Source organism: Harpia harpyja, chromosome 8 (genome assembly GCF_026419915.1).
Source record: "Harpia harpyja isolate bHarHar1 chromosome 8, bHarHar1 primary haplotype, whole genome shotgun sequence".
Classification (NCBI taxonomy): domain Eukaryota; kingdom Metazoa; phylum Chordata; class Aves; order Accipitriformes; family Accipitridae; genus Harpia; species Harpia harpyja.
This window is the reverse complement of record NC_068947.1, coordinates 19,382,622-19,399,567: the sequence shown is the minus strand read 5'-3', so window position 1 is coordinate 19,399,567 and position 16,946 is coordinate 19,382,622. Positions and strand designations below refer to the sequence as shown.

Sequence of the window (16,946 nt, the reverse complement as noted above, 5' to 3'; positions counted from 1 at the left end):
ATACTGAGTAGAAACTGTCAACTGAAAGCGTAGATCACTACAGCAGTCCTTTGGGACCTTGGAATATATATAAATGATAATTAAAAATCCTTGTTTTTCTATGAACCTTAAGACTTGAAGAGGGAGGCAAATGAGTTCAGACAGAAAGCAGACTTACTTGACATTGGTATCTCAGTACAAAGCTTACTGCTGCCCTCAGTGTGGTCAGGGAAAACCACAGGGGCGGTTCCTTTTATTTTACTTGTATTAAGTTTTATTATAGTTAAAAGCTGAACTCTGACAGAAAAATGTCTTATGGATAACTGGTATAAATATTTTGACTTAAAAAAAAAATCCATCTGGAGATCGGTATTATGCCAATGGACACGAAGGGATATAGCAAATGCCATGCTTAAGCCTATGTTTACTTCTAACATCTCATCTAGTCATCTAAGCTCCACAAATATTCAGCAGTGTGAAAAGATATTTTTAGGGTACAATCCCTCTCAGCTATTAAGGAAGACTTTTACAGCTGTGCTCTAATGCTGTCTGCTTCTCTCCACTAACTACACAAGGAATCCGTGTCACTAAATCAGGTGGGATGTCCTCATTGTCATTTGAAGTTAGATGAGATGAAACACATTCTCAGCATGTAACTTGCTAGCACAGCATCATCTGGGAAATGCAGTTTCAGAGATAGCCAGATTATTCTGACCCCAACAACTTTCTGATTCACTCCTCTCTTCCCTTTCCTCTGTCCTCTAGAAACCACAAGCTATCTGACACAGCAAGATTAGCAAGTAGCACAAGATGCTATGCCTTATTCTAGGCAGACTTCCTATTAATGGGGTGTTCACCTGTATCACTGGCACTTTGTGTCAGAAATGAACTGGGTACAGTGTTTTGCCAGTTGATTATTTGCCAGTTTAGGGTTAATGTTAAAAGGCCAGCTGTAAACATCTGGAAAGTGCAATAAAGCACAAGCAATGTACTTTTTTGCTCAGTCTTCATATGAAAGTAAATTGCATTTAGAGACGGAAAGCAAGCAAGCACATAGCAGAGTTACCATTTGCACAACAAGATACACTTACTAATACTCAAGATCAATACCTCTTTTTGGTAAAGGTTCCCATGACTTTTGTGCAGCTGGAATTGTCTCCTCCACACACCCCACATTTGTCATACTGGAGCTTTGAACCGATGATGCCATCACAACCAGTTCGGATGCATTTTCCCCGGACACAGACTGAATTACTGTATGGTCGACATTCAGTACCATCAGTTACCTAGGCAATCAAATGACCGTTAGTTAAAACTACCAGGGAAAAGATGTGCTTTTGTGAATCTGACTGGCAAAACCCAGTTACTTATTTATGTCACCCACTCAGAACAGAGTGCCTACCCTGACAGACCAGACTGAGTTACTCTAATATTCCCAGCACAAAAGCAGATGAAATTTAGCAAAGGGCTGAAAGCAATGACAGATAACTCCACCATAAGACACTAAAATGACCCTGGCTTTAATGATGATCTCACAACTTATTAATAGTATCAATAACAGTACTTGTAGATATCCTTCCATTTGAGCTATCTACATCTAAATGTTACCTTCATAACATTTAGAGGCAGAAAACTGCAAGTATAAGTGTGGGAGACGTTTCAGTTCAAACTGCATCTGATACAACAAACCGACTACAAGTCACATCTATACTAATTGTCTAATTATTCTGTATTAATTGGCTCCATAAGAGTTACTCTGGACTCCCTTAACATAATGCAGGGTAAAACTTATTCTGTTACTCATAGTACTCTTTCTCCTCCAGAAAACCCCACAATGACAGACAACTCTCCAGGCAGAAACCCCTTTATCCACTACTGAAAACAAACTAGTGCAGAGTGCACTAAGAGGCCCATATTTTTAACGAATCCATATACTGAGATGTGGAAAAACTTACCACGTTTTAGAGGCCAGTTCTGGTCCTAATGTTTAACCAGTGGATCAAACCATTAAATGTAATCACACAGTTAAATCTTTGAATCAAATGATTTACTTCTTTTCCCTTGTTGTAGGGAAAGATTTCTAAGATACAGGGCACTTCTAAACTGGAGCATGAAATCATGACTGGAGATGCCATTACCTTCTGTGAAAATACCACGTAATAGCCAGTTCCTTTGGCTCGGCAGGTGAGCTTGCAAACATCTCCAGGAAGTACTCCAGCATACTTGGGGACCCATTCAACAAATGTCTTGACACCCTTTGCGTCAGACTGATAGCCATTCCTTGCTTCACACTGCTCTTGTCGAAAAGATTTAGCTGTAGAATTATTCACATCGTTAGTGACTATTTCCGACCATGCTGCAAATATCATTATGCACATCTATTATTCCAATTTCTTTTTTACATAATTTTTAAGTTACATCATTTCACTTCTTTACTTAGAACTGGCCTTCAAATCCTTCAACTGTTTTAGCTTGGAAATCTTCCCATGACATAATAAGCATTAAGGACTAAATTTTGCATTACAGTTCATTTTCCAGGACTGAAACCTCTTTTCATTCAAGTGTCCTTTCTGTATGGCATCAGGGTGGGGATGGGGGAAGAATTACAGTATTGCATTAATGATGAATGTCTTGCCTTGGTAAATACATTTTGGAGAAACCTTTGTTGTTTCCTTTCACAGTAGATGTTCAATATTTACCACCTATGAACATAGAGGCTGGAGCATGAAGGCACTTTGGCATGAAGGCACTTACCATTTGCTGGGCAGGGTGCTACATTGCAGGAGCGGTAGATGGCCCTCTTGCCGGTGCAGTACCGGCCGTTGTTTCTAGGAGCTGGGTTATTGCAGTGACGATAAGCAAACTGCACTCCTCCACCACAGGTACGGGAGCACTGTCCCCAAGGACCCCAGGACCCCCAGTTACCATGGCTTGAAGCCTGAAATATATGGAACAGTGCGAGGTGAGGACATCATCCAACTGTAAATAAAGGTGCTACGTCTCAAAGACACTGCTAATGTTTTCCTCAATTGAAGGCAATTCCTTGGTCCTTTCAATCAGGGATAACGGGTCTTAGGAGCCTTCTTTCTCCCAACAGAGTTAATTTCTGGTTTTTATCTGCACATTGCTGTCATCTCATTTGGCACTGCACATGCAAAAGCAATACTAGGCCTTGCTCTGCACAGCCGCCTTCAGCCTGTTTCATGGAAGACACCCATGCGCCAGAAATAGCACCCATAGTCTCATGTGCTGGTCTCTTATTTTTTGCTATTCCTACCAATAGGGCCCCTTAAACCAGCTCCAGGGGATTTGGCTCCCAGAATATGTTCATAAGGCTAATCTGTGGTTAATTAAATGCAATTATTGTGATGTGTAGGTATTGCTCTGAATTACTGGCAAGAGATGGAGTTGTCAGATATAGTTTGCAACTCCGCTAAATTGGCTACCTAGAAGAAGTATTGCAACAGCATGTAGAAGTGTATAATTCCATAAAAAAGGGCATTATAAGGACTGCAGCTTGATTTGAATGACTCTCATAGTTTGCAAATACCTTCACAAAGCTCTACAAGTCCATATCTCTTCTGTGGGTATAACAGAAGGGGCAGTGCTACTGTCTACCCAGTAAATTTAGAAGTGTCTGAACTGTGCAGCTGACAGTTCTCATGAGCCTGGGGACTCTTCAGATGTATAAAGTTGACAAAGGGGACTCTGTCACTGGAGGTATAAACTTTTCTGCTCCAGAAATTATATTCTGGATGAACTTCATCCACCTTTCTCTTCACTAGAGTTAGGGCCCTGGGGCATTTCAGTTGAGGGCTGTAAATTAAATTCACAGATTTAATTTAGCTCACAGTCCATTGCCAAGAAGTCAGGAAGCTAAGAATAGGTCCTTGACAATCTTTCCGTATGTCCTGAGACCCGACTTACTGAAGTGGCAAATCCTCTACTCTGAAGGGATTTTCCCAGTTTTCCAGGAATGAAGGCTTTCATAGTTCAGGAAGAAAACATGCTTCCTGAAACTCAGTGGTATTTTTCCTATATCCCTCACCAATAACACTCCAATTACATCTTAAAAATAAGGCAGCTTTCAATCTGACTTCCATAAAGTCCCTTTCACTCCCACAAAAATCAGCGCCTTTGAGGGTCATGCCTTCTAAAATTCCCTAGGGTCACAGCTGGTAACTTACTGAGTAGTATTTCTTCTTGGTTTTGTCAACACATTTTCCCTGGAGGCAGATCCTCCCTTTCCCACATGGTGTTCCCTCCACAGCAGGCAGCTTCTTAGTCAGACAAACCATCTGACCTTGGCGCACAACTGCACACCAGAGGCGAGAGCACACATCCATACCGGGACACACTGTGTATTCAGGTCCAAACGCCAGTTTGCACTGACGAATGGCATCGTAGGTTTGTCCTGGAAGCTCCTCGGGGCCCAGGATCTGCTTTCTCGGTTGGTCCAGCAAACAGTTACCTAAAAGAGCAAACCAACCTATTATTACTCATTTCCTAGTTTTCTGTGCAGTGCTGCAAATCTGTCATTCAAGTTAGGCAGACCGATAATGACGGCGAACCTCAAAGGATGCTGATGTGAACAGAAAGGCTGTCTGAGGCGTCATCGGGTTTTGGACAAGGTCATATTATCGCAACTGTGTTCTCACCCCACAGCGCACCAGGTGTTGAGCTGCCTATTTCCAGTCTGAGGGTGTAAATGGTTTCCTTTATTTGAATTGACTCTGAACACATTCCACTCTATTTATCAGTTTGTGATTTAAGGAATGACCAAGACTCACTTGGCAAAGTAAGCAAAGTTGTCATTTGAATTTTGAGACAGAACGTCGGAAATGGTAAAGCTTCTAAAGGGGTGCCAGAAAAATCACAAAAACCAGACATGTAGCCAATGAGGCACTTGAAAAAAAAAAAAAAGAAAAAAACCTCAACAGATCAAAGGAAAAATATAAGCTGTACATCAAACCTAATGTTGGTGGTAAATCTGGACTAGGCTTTCCTTGTAAGGAATGACACTTGGCTGCTTCTGGAATTAGTTTGAAGAGGGCTATCCACTTTATGAAAAATATGTAAGTAACAGAAAGAAAAGAAAAAAGTAGCATAAACATCAATAATTGTATATGTGTTTTGAGATATATTGCAGAGGTCAAGATTTGTCTGGCACATGAGAAATGAGAATTCACATTTAGGTTCTAGAGGATCTACTGATAGTTTTTTTTTTTTTTTTACTATTGAAAACCTCTCTTGTTGACATGTAGAACTATTTATTCAGTGTAACCTCTTTTACACTTCATGCAAGGGATATGTGGTCTGGGCAAGCCTCACTTATCCTTGGCCAAAATAGCTTACCACAATTTACCTCACTTTGGAACCTACACCAGTATTCTTCAGCTGGATCACAGGTGAAAAAAGGCTATCTATAAAAAGCTCACTATTTACACAAAATGGAACAGAATTTCAAGATATGGCAGTAAATTTAAACAAACCAAATACCCCATCTCTCAATGGCTTGGGTTTTCCCTCCAGAACACACGTTTACTGCAACTGTTCTTTTTTTTCTCTAAAGACTAAGGCCAATTAGCCAAAACAGCCAAAAATTCTTTCTGCATCATCACTTACTACCAAAAAATTCTCTGTCTTGTTAAACCTGTTTTATTTGTCCTTTGCTGACCCTGATTTACCCTAGCCTTATCTTTAATCTGGATTATGCTGACTTTTTTAATGCAGACAAGGTGTGCCAATGCTAACTGAGTAGCTGAGTGCCATGAGATAAAGAAAATTAAAAGTACCCTAGCATTCGAAGCCTGTCGTAGTGTAAAATATTAGAGACATGGTGAGGAGTGAGGAAGCACAGATTTTTTTCCTGGAGTTTCTGAAAAGGACGTAATTGGCAAAAGTTGCTGTCAAAAATACCCTTTGTAAAAGGAAACAACAGTGGAAGCCCTACTTCATATACCTTGTGATGAGGGAGGAAGCTAGTACAGTGTTAGGGCAGTGATGGGAAGGAACTAGCATGTCAACAGTCACTAGCATACACTACTGTTGTGTATATACTGCAGTTTATCAAACTCCCAAGTAGAACTGTTATTCAGTATTTTAAAACATGGTAATAACACTTAATTTCACCATGACATACATTGCTGCCCATCACTGAGCTCTACCATGACTGACATGACTGGAAATATAAATTTGGAGAAAAAAGAAAAAAAAAGTCACATCCTTGCATATACTTGATCTGTCAATCATTTTAGTTAACACCCATTTGAATACCTTTCACATGTGAATAACAAACAGGTTTCACAAGCTTACATAGAAAATATAGCATTTTTTCCCCTTGAGAACACAGGGGAATGAGATCCAAACTTCTCCTTAACTAATACTGCTCTGAGGAAACACATAAAATTTCTATAAAGCCAGGTGTTCCAGCAGATCTCACATGATATATTCAAAACTGAAGATAGCAAAGGCCCCTAAGGATTCCCCACAGGAAAAAAAAAAAAAAGTCTTTACATTTATAGATAGTAGCAGTGTCTATGTTTAGACAGGTTGCAATGAAGTGCAGTGCAATGAAGTTTTTAGCACCAGCTGCTCCAATCTCCTACTTGCAATAGTCAGAAAAGACAGAGTTAAGAAGTTGGAGAATGGTTTGCCCTGGGCCCCCTGGCTGAGAGGGCCAAGAGGGCTTCAATTCACTACATTACATTGCAACATACAGAGCATGTATATACTGCTATTCTCATTTTTTGTCCTGAGTACCAAAGAACATCTGTGTGTCCTGGAACAGAGCAACATTGTTGGCTGGTGACAGTGTTAATTAAGCCATCTCATTATCTCTCCTCAATGCTGTGTGTAATCTATCTTGGAAGAAAAAAAGGCAGAATAAGATCTGTGCAGGAAGCAGATAACCAGGATATAAATTAATTAAAATAGAAATAGTCCTTGTTTCAGGTTGCACAGAGCACCGAGCACTCTGACTAAACACAATAAATCGCAAGCAATCATATCATAGCCTAGTGGTTGGCATGACAATAAAGGCAATTAGTACCTTAGGAGAGGCTAAAAGCAGATGGAAATAAATGTCACTGTCTTCTGGACACTAACTGAGCCTTTTCTTCCTAAATGTCAAACTGCTGTCTGGGGTCATCTCATGGGTGTAAAATGAATGGTGATATCCTGACAATATATGCTTACAATTCTCAGCATGGGCCTCAGGCGACAGGGAATCAGCACCTTGATCCTCCCCAGACCTCCTGGTTGACCTTGGACAAGACATTTATATGGGGATTTATTTAGCTGACTTTAACTGTATGTAATGCTGGTATCTGCAATTCAGTCAGCTGTCAGATGTTTCACTACTCAGGCAAATGAGTTTATGGTTTAATTCAGCACCACTAATGCAACCGATGAGATCAGTCAAACCACTGATGCCATTGATTAGACCCCTCTGCGCTATGATGGGAACTTAAATACCCAGTTTAGGAGTAACTACCTACATAGTAAATACCTACGTTTTATAAGATGAGTCTGCTCCCCAACATCATTTCCAAATTTAGAAAATAGGAACATTAGTACCTCACAAAGTGATGTTAAGGAATTAGAGTCTCACAACTGTGATGTTTTCTATTACAGCAGCATGGGGTGAATATCTAAATCTATATGGGAAAGTTACTTAGAGCTTTGATAAGACATTGACTGTTCTTTTGTAATGGAATACTGCTCACAGATCCAAACTTCTGGACTTCATTCACATTTCATTATGCTTACCCATAAGGAGCAGCAGATGAAGCACTTTATTCATTTCCTCACACCAATGCTGCCATGCCCTGTTTGTCACAAAGCAGAATTCATACGCTTATGCCCATTCAGACCAAAAGCCCAGTGCAAACTGCTTACGCTGCCTATCAGAGAATGGGAGAGTGTCCTCTTGTTCAGTGTTTCCCACATAACCTTCCTGTGACTATGCAAAGTCTGGTCACAAACAGCCTAAAAGAAAGCCTGATATCTGAATATCTGTATTCTTTTGTTGCAACTGCTATTTTGTGCCTTCCTTATCTACATTATGCCTGCAGCACTGCTCAAAATTACACCTGAATGGTTAAGGTTTTTTTCCTCTGCCTAGCAGCACCTGAGAGAGAGAGGATTTTCTTCTTTCTATGGGAAGATTGCAGGAGAGCTCCTTCTTGAAAACAAAAAGGGAGGGAAAACACTGCAACTGCACGACAGTACATCTGCCCCAGCTAAGGAAAAAAATGAGCAACCCAAAAAGCAGACACATGCTTATTCTGAAGGAAACACAGAAATATGGCATGTTTGCACTGCTTTATCATCAGCCCAAAGCAGTCTGACAAGCAGCATCATGCCCTACTAGGATCCTGTGGTTTCTGGTACACTCAGAGTACATTACAAATGGGAATTATGGAGCTATTGATTCATTCACTGGCTGGAAGAAGAAAATAAAACCAGAAGTTCCTGTCCCAAAATAACGCATGTCCTTTCAGCACAGTAATTTGAAGAAACTGCAGTTTAAATCATTCACTTCCATTTTTACTTCATAGATAGTGTTTGTGTTAAGACAAATCTTTGATTAAAAATAAATAACTGAAAAATTATAAACTTCAACACAAAAAGAAGACTGTTACTTAGAAAAGGTCTATGAAGGCCTGATCTATCAGGAAAAGAGATTCCCTAAACATTGTATATTTGAAATCATACGAATAGCACCAGTAAAAAATTAATTCCCAGAGGACTATGGACCTCTATGATGAGAGGTTCAAATCTTCTACGAATTATTTCATCATATCGATAATTCTTTGAGACTACATGCCTGAGTGATAGCTACTCATGAGTATCAGAAAGGACAATGTACCCTAACCCATGCATTAACAGATTGACAGATCCTAAACCCTTTACGTGCAGCAAAGAATACATGACTTTGTGAAAAGTGTCAGCAGTTGAGGATTGCCAGACTTCTTGTACAGGAAGTCAGCACTCACGATGAACAAGGAGACCATAATGCAGCTCTGAGTGATGTGAAGCTCCTACCTACTTTTACTGAAAAAAACCTGGCAGAGTTCTATTCTTAGACCTGTAGGACTGACTGTCACAGCCCCCCATCACTTCCATGTTGAGACTGGGTCCAGCTCATGGATAAGGGTCCAAATTTCAAGCATCCCCCCACGTACAATCAAGCCAAAGGTGAGGTGGGTGGGAGAATTTATCTTTTTGCTTTCTTTATTGTTGGAGGAAGTAGCTAGCTGGATGCATAGTAAAGAGAAGAAGTTGGATCACAAAAAAAGGGAGAAAATGAGAATGACCTTTCTACTTGCCTGCAGCAGGAGAGGAACAGAAGAAGAAACATAGTTCAGAGTTCCTTGCGCTCTCTAAGAGGTCACTCATGGATGGCGAAGGAGGTCCCTTTTTTTTACCCCAGTGAACTGTACTGTACCTCAGTAACTAAACTCAAAAAGGAAAGTTCTCTTCATATGTGGAAACTAACTTGGTAATATTAAGTCAGTGCCAGAGCAATATGGACCATAAAACACGACAGTACAGATTAATGGATCTAATAAAGTTGAGAGAAAAAATGAAGTCATTCTCCAATAGAGGAAAACAGGAGAAAATATTTCAGAGCGCACTGAAATTAGGCAACAAAACATTTAAAAGCAAAAAAACCTTTACATTCAGCAGACATACCATACTTTTTATCCATAAGCATTTCGGTTACCGTAACAACTTGATCCATTCACTCAATTATGTCATTTTTATCTCAGCATTTTGGAATTTGAATGGTTTGTTTAAGAACCGCAGTTGCTTTGGGAGCATAATGAAGACTTTAAAATTCATTAAATAGTGAAGACTATGCTTTTTTATTATTACTTTTGGAAAATGCAAGTTTTGCACTTATTCTCCAAAGGGTAAATAACATATTTAACAAATATTAATTACATGACTTGGAAGATAAGCTCCTGGGGCAGAAGTAATCTTTTATTATATACAGCACAGAGGAGTCTTAATTCTTGCTTACAGCCCCTCTACATAAACACAATAAATACAATGGCATTAGAAATGTAATAAATATAATGGCATTATAAACATAATAAATGTCATTAATAGTAACAAGAACACATATACTCTGCTCACATCTGTAGTCTAATGTTAAGTAGACCATATCACCCATTTTAATTTCTGTGAGGAAAAAGCCATTTCCTTGTGTCCTCTGTTTAAAGTACTCTCTGAGTTCATATCTGTGACATTTGGGAAGACAAGACTAATTTCATGCTTTTAAAAAAACCTCTCCATGTTCCAAACCAAATAAATGCCAACACACTCTCCATCAACTCTTTCTTTTCTCTTGCATCTGACCCATGCAAAGGGAGGGTGAGACTCTGCCAGCTTTTTAGACCTTTGCCTTTTTTTGCAAGCACTTCCAAGATAGTCCTGAACATGAGCAATGAATGAACAAACTGGTATGAAATGTTCTTATTAAAAAAAACAGATCACAGTAAAAACTAACATGTAGCTGACACAAGGTGTGATAATACATACCATGACCATCATCGAAAAATTCTGTTATAGTTGCTGAAGTGCATTTGGACCAGGGTTTTGAAGCATCGATGCTAGTCAGAATGGAGGACATCAGGCGCTTATCTTCCATGGAGCCAAAGTTCTCTTCACAAAATTTGGAGTCATCATGGGAAAGCCCAAGCAAGTGCCCTATAGAAATTAAACAAATAAATAAAATGATGAGACTATCCACAACAGAGTTTACCAGCTGGAGCTCACAGTCAAGATAAATGAATTGTATAATTCACTCTCAAATTTTGAACAGTAGCCCAAAGCAGGCCACTTGAAACATGGTATCTCTGCTTGCAGGCAAAAAAGGTGTGACAGTTTACACCATTACATATAGCAAGGAAGTAATGCCATCAGCTGACATGTCATTGAACTGTGCTAACTGAAACCTGATGAAGATTAAAGTGAACTGTACTCATTTGTGTTAGTCAACAATTTAGTTCTTAATGTTTTTCCAAATCATCTTCAGTGAGAAAGACTAATACTTCACTCTTTAAAGATGTTCTGCAACTGTCTAGAAAGGTGCTACAATGTCTTTCTAAATGGACAAAAATGCTAGTATTTATGGAGCAACTAAACAAACTGTATGTAAATTCTTAAGGTGTACTCCTCGCTGAAGTGCAAGTACCCTCTACAATACATCAAACAATATGAATAATGTTTTCAAATATTTCTCTTCCATGTAAAGAGTCTTGTTTTGTGGGAGGATGCTTTTTAGTATTGTTTTGGTTAGGGTTTTAGTTTTCCTGGTTTTTATTTTTAAATGTATATGGTATTGGATATTTATACTCCAGAACACAAAATAATGTGCACACAAAGCAGCACATGATGGAACTTGTAAAAATCCTTAATGACCAGGGGAGTTCAGTCCGGTGCTAGATGAGTTCTTTTAAATGTGACAGCAACTTTTTCTGTAGATCAGTGATCCCCATCTTCTCTAGTCTCTGGGCAACAATAATAGATTGCAGGCAACACACTTTGTTCCCTCTGTAAACATCAGGTTTAACTTTAATTTCCATGCTCACACTGGATTATTTCACAGCCAACTTACTATGCAAGAGGTAGAAGACTGAATGGGAACCAAACCTGCAGGGAGCTCAAGCCTGAACTTAACACTCATAGTCTTCATCCTAGGCCAGAACATGATTAATCAGACATCCAGGGCTAGACCAAGAGTGTTTTAATGATAAGGACAAAGACCACCCATCAAAGCCACTGCAGAGAAATAAACCTGATGCCCTCAAATAGCAGCTGAAGAGACACATTGTATTATTCTGCAATAACTAAAAGCCTTTTATGTACTATCGGCTTCACGTTTTGGTATAACTGCTGTAGACTAGCAGTAAGGTGTGTAAAGTGACACAAGTAGGGACACCGATGGCAGGATATCATAGTCTGATATCCATAGTAATAGGCATGACAACAGCAATAACAATAATAATACCTACAATACAGGCTGGGAAAGAAGAAAATCAGCAGCTTTTACCTATTTGCCTTATATAAACTTGCTGTTACGTTGTTTTCATCGCAGCACTCACTGCCGAGCTGCATCTGAGATTAGGAAAGTAGCTATCTGACCAGAAGTCTGTGTTAAGGCTGCAGGAGATCAGAAATCAGGATTTCTGTCCCGTGAGAGAAGCCAAGGTATCACCTGGCAGCCTTACTCACATGCTGGGTTCCTGACCTAAGGATGGAGCTACAGTAAAAGTGACAAGGGGACCTTGATCTGTCACTTCTAGTTGTACCAGTGATGACTGACAACAGCTAGTCTGTCTTCTGCAGATACTGAATCTCTACGGGAGGGGAGGTGGGAAGGAGAAGAAGAGGGCATTTCTCTTTTTTCCTCTCTTCCTCTGATGTGCACACATTTACCAACATCATTCAAATACAGCTACTATTTGAATAAAAGGCCCTGTATAAGGCCTTATATTTATAAGTATTATAAATGCTAGTAAGAATTTATTCAAGGAAGCTGATTTAACAGTGATAGGAGTTAACACTCCTTTCCCTCTTACTACTGTTGCTAATTGCTATTGCAATGCTATATCAAAAGTACATTGCTGCAAAAACATAATGAATCAAACTTTCTTATCGAAGTCATGTCTAAATTACTGGTGTGTTTTACATTCATGATTTGGGCTTATTTTTTTCTGATAGGTAAAACCACTTTCCTTTGGCAATACTTATTATATATGGGCCAGTAATGTTATTCTTACTCTGCACTGAGACACGGCTGAGTATCAGTAGGTACATGTCAAGTTTCAATCTGATATAGCACTGCATAAATACTTGCTCTGAAGAGATGACAACATCTTTGTTTTATTTAAGCCAAATGCTGGTGTTGAGCAAAATAATTCACTAGTAAGATTATTATTTCAGACAGACACATTTCTCTGACGGAGTAACCAAATAATCAGTGCATCACTTCTAACCTATAGAGCAAATTCTGTGGAAGTGTCACAGGCTAAGCGTTTAATAAATCAGCAGCTACTGTGCCAATGAGGACTACCTCTGACTTTGCCAAAGTCCTAGACACCGATGATGAGTGTCTTCAGGAAAAGCAAAGATGATGTCATTTTTGACTGCTGTTCTATACAGTGTTATCGCTAAGCTTGTATTCATGCTAAGCACTGAATGGCACCAGGTCACACCTCGTGTCTGACAACTATGAGCAGAGCTGACAGGTTAATGAACCTCAACACACACCTAGTAGTAATATAACTAGAACCATTTTCTGCTGACATTAAATAACTCATTGTAGCATGTTTCACCAGTGTTCTGCTAACTTAAGCAAACATTTACTAGAGAGGGCTTAAGGCCTTTCCTCTAGCTTTTGTTGATGGACCCCTCAATATGCGGCGCATCTCCCCATTTAAATCAGGACTTCACACACTCTGCTTTGCGGAGCTGTTCAGGAGTTCCAGCCAGTTTCTTCTATTTTACTTGTATCTGTGCACTTGAATATGCATATACTACCAATCAATCAATCAGAAATATTTGCAAAAATTTAGCCCAGCAAACAAGAAAACACCATGCTTGTTAGACCTAAGCCTCACTATAGCAATCTTCTCTGAGACAACTTGTACGCTTAAAGGTTGCAGGAAGAATACTTTTGTATTCAATGTCCCAAGACTGCTCATAGTCGTAACACTGCAAGAAATTACTTCACTGCAGCATGCTTGTGAAATAAGGTAACGAGGTTCTGTCAGTAAAAAAGTAGTTTCATTTCTAAGTCTTTGGACTTGGTACTAAACAGCTCTGGGTAAATAAGAAAAGCTGGAGAATTGGTCAAAAAGTTTGGCTGAATAACATCACATGGCACACAATGCATGTTCAGTGCAGGGTATGAATAATCATTGGGTGCAAACCAGCAATTTGAGAACTTAATTTTTCAGACTGGTCAACATTTTATAGCACCATTCAGAACTACCCAAAACTCAGGATTCAGTCCTGTAGGTCAGAATTCAGGTTTCTTAACCTTAACATCCTCTGATACCGCTCTGCAACACTCCACCCATTTAGGACACAACTTTGCTCTTTATACAATCCCTTTCTTGCATAACCATACTTCACCTTTCGCAACTTTTTCATCTTACGTGACAGACATTCCGTGTGAGCACATAATAAAAGACTTAACACAGTGTAGGTACGTACAGGTCCCATTAACTCTGATGCTTCTGAATGTGCAACTTGGACACTTCTGAGTTTCTTTGCTACCTATGACATTCTTTTAACACAGGTTTTGTGTGTGTAAGTTCCAACTTGCACCAACTTCATTGGCCCTGGCTTTGGAAAGACCTCTCTGCGTTTCCTACGTGTGTTTTTCAGCCCTGGCTCCTCCTGCAGTGCAATCTGTAAGCAACCTGAGCTTAGACTACCTACTGTCAGAGCAATGTGGTCACACCACTTCAAACTACGGAAATCCTACAGCCAAGCAATGTGAATGCCCCTGGAGCAGTCCAGGGAGTATATTGTGCTTTAGCTTGCTCCTGGCTTCCCTGCCTAAAGATGGTGTAGTTTCCTTCCCTCTCTACTCTGACAGATGCACTGACTCTGCAGAGAATGCAACCGCTGAACTGTGGACTGAAATAGTTCTTCTTCCTTTCTTTTTCCTCCTTCATATAGACCAAAAAAAAAAATATCCTTCAGATATGAGAAAGCTTGCAGACAAATTTCAAGCTCTTCACTTTGAGCACATTGACTGAAAAGTTCTTCCATAAGATGATTGCAAATTACTCTCCCTCTCAGAAATGGCTGGACAGTCTCTGTGGAGAAGTTCAGAGTAAATAAATGAAATGCTGCTCAGGCAACTATTCAGCACAGAACATTTCATCCCAAACGCTTTGGCAAAAGCACAGGAAACTGAAACAGGGTCATCTTCTGGAAAGTGTCAAGCTACTGGCTTCACCTTTAATTAGAGTGCAGCATAACTTCTATACTTTACAGTGATAAATGGGGTGAACTGAGGACATACCTCATTAACAGTGTCTACTTTGTCATATTAAATCAGGCCATTGTTCTAATGCATGATGAGAACTAAGTCACTTACTTGGCAGCCTTCAGGTTTTTGAGGAGAAGCTTCCCCAAGTATTTGTGAATCTCTCTTGTTATTTTTAAATTTTTCAAAAATAATTTTAAAAAGTCATGACAAGGAAAGAAGTAGTAAGTAGCAAATAATTTCCAAAACATATAGTTCTGATTGTTGGTATCTGAGCTTCTAAATTAGCCACCAGTGACGTTAGTGAGGATAATTTTATAGCATTAAATATATGGATTCTAGCTCTCCATACCGATTTGCCAGTTATAACGATTTGCCAGTTAACTTTGTATGCGTGCTTACAAACACTGTGAATACAACTTTCAAATAATTTTATGGAACTAAAATTCCTAATTCTTATCACAACCTAAATCTCTCTCTGTCCTAACTTTGCCTTTTAAGGCATTCTGACCAGACTTAAAACAGATAAAAGCATATGAGAAACTTCCAATGACTCTTAAAACTGTTTTTGCATTTCATTAAAAATAATCAAAATTCAAAATATCACAGCAATCTGTAGTCTCTAAGTACTGCCTAGCTAAGGTATGCTCTTTTTAGCACAGAAGTGAGAGCAACAAAGTACTTCTACATCTGTGGCCTTTGTCCTTTTGCATCAAGAATTAAAGAAGGAATTAAAGAGTTAATAAAAAGAATTAATAAAAAAAAATTAAATTTAAAGAATTAAAACACTTCCCTTCCTACTTGAAAAGTCTGCTCCCCCCCTCGCATGCATGAACATGCTGGTATTATCACATATTGCTCAGGACATTAAGGTGGTTTCTGGCATTTACTGGTGGAGTATGTACATACATCCTGTATGTAAGTGTAATTCCAGAGAAAGCTTTGGGCAAAAGCGAAGACTTAAGGAACACCAATCTTATAAAGAAGGCTTTTAAAAACAATGCCAATTTTAGCACCACACCATTTTGTACTACTATGAACTTCAAACCAGGCTATTGAAAAAATTAAAAAAAAGGCTCCCAGCAGCTGTGTAAAATGATGACTGATTGAGAATGGGTTAGTAGATCATCTGATGTTTTCTACTTAATGAAGCATCTTACTGCTGTTGACAGTTCCCACTGAGTGAAAATGACATAATATAATTTTACCAGCAGGATGGTGTTTAGTTAAGTTATGCTGTAGGAATGCACAAAATGGTAAAAGAAACAGATGGCGAGGAGGCAGGGTTTACCCTCATGCAAGTGAAGAGGAGCTAGCCTTCTTGTAAATTGGTTCCTTCCCAAACAGCAAAAAGACCAACCACCTAAACGGACTGACAGCCTTTTCTCACAGCCTTGTTTCTCCCCTTGAGGTGAGACAAAGCGTGATTACATCAGTAAACTGTTGAAAGCAGTATGAAAGCAACCTGCAGACTTTGGACCCTAGTATATTTTGGAGCATCATCTACAAGGGGCTCTCAGCACAGCTCGGTCTGTTTAGATGCTGAAGCAAGAAATGAAGGAGTCAACAGCAGTCATCAGCCCCTGGATCCCAGCTCAGCTGCACTGTCTGCATTCCTGATAGTGGACCTTGCAATGCACAAGCTTCCCTACCCCAACAACTACTGAAGGCCAACACCTGTTACAGCCCAACAGGAAATAATACCCCAAATGGATTCAAAAAGAATTCCTACACCTTGTAGAAATGGGGTGAATATTCCTAATACAAGGTGGGAATACTCCAAAGCAATTATGACAAGTCAGCTAAAATTTACATCCTCTCTAAATATCAGGACACAAAGAGATCTGAAGGCAAATCAGGAATGCATCAGAGCTATGTTGGATGTGTGGTGAAGCACATTGCACTGCAGCTATTTTCTCCCCAGGAGTGCTGGGAAGCAAAACAGAAGTTT

At 39.4% G+C, this 16,946-nt stretch overlaps 1 protein-coding gene across 1 annotated transcript in view; it reads right to left on the bottom strand.

Annotated features, from left to right (window-relative positions):
* ADAMTS5 (ADAM metallopeptidase with thrombospondin type 1 motif 5) overlaps positions 1-16,946 on the bottom strand; it is a 47,542-nt gene that overhangs the window by 9,410 nt on the left and 21,186 nt on the right. Inside the window, exons 3-7 of the mRNA XM_052794044.1 lie at positions 10,531-10,698; positions 4,167-4,450; positions 2,734-2,917; positions 2,118-2,293; positions 1,090-1,265 (exon numbers count right to left, since the gene is read on the bottom strand). Coding sequence (XP_052650004.1) covers positions 1,090-1,265; positions 2,118-2,293; positions 2,734-2,917; positions 4,167-4,450; positions 10,531-10,698 — 988 coding nt within the window. The remainder of the gene's footprint in view (positions 1-1,089; positions 1,266-2,117; positions 2,294-2,733; positions 2,918-4,166; positions 4,451-10,530; positions 10,699-16,946) is intronic.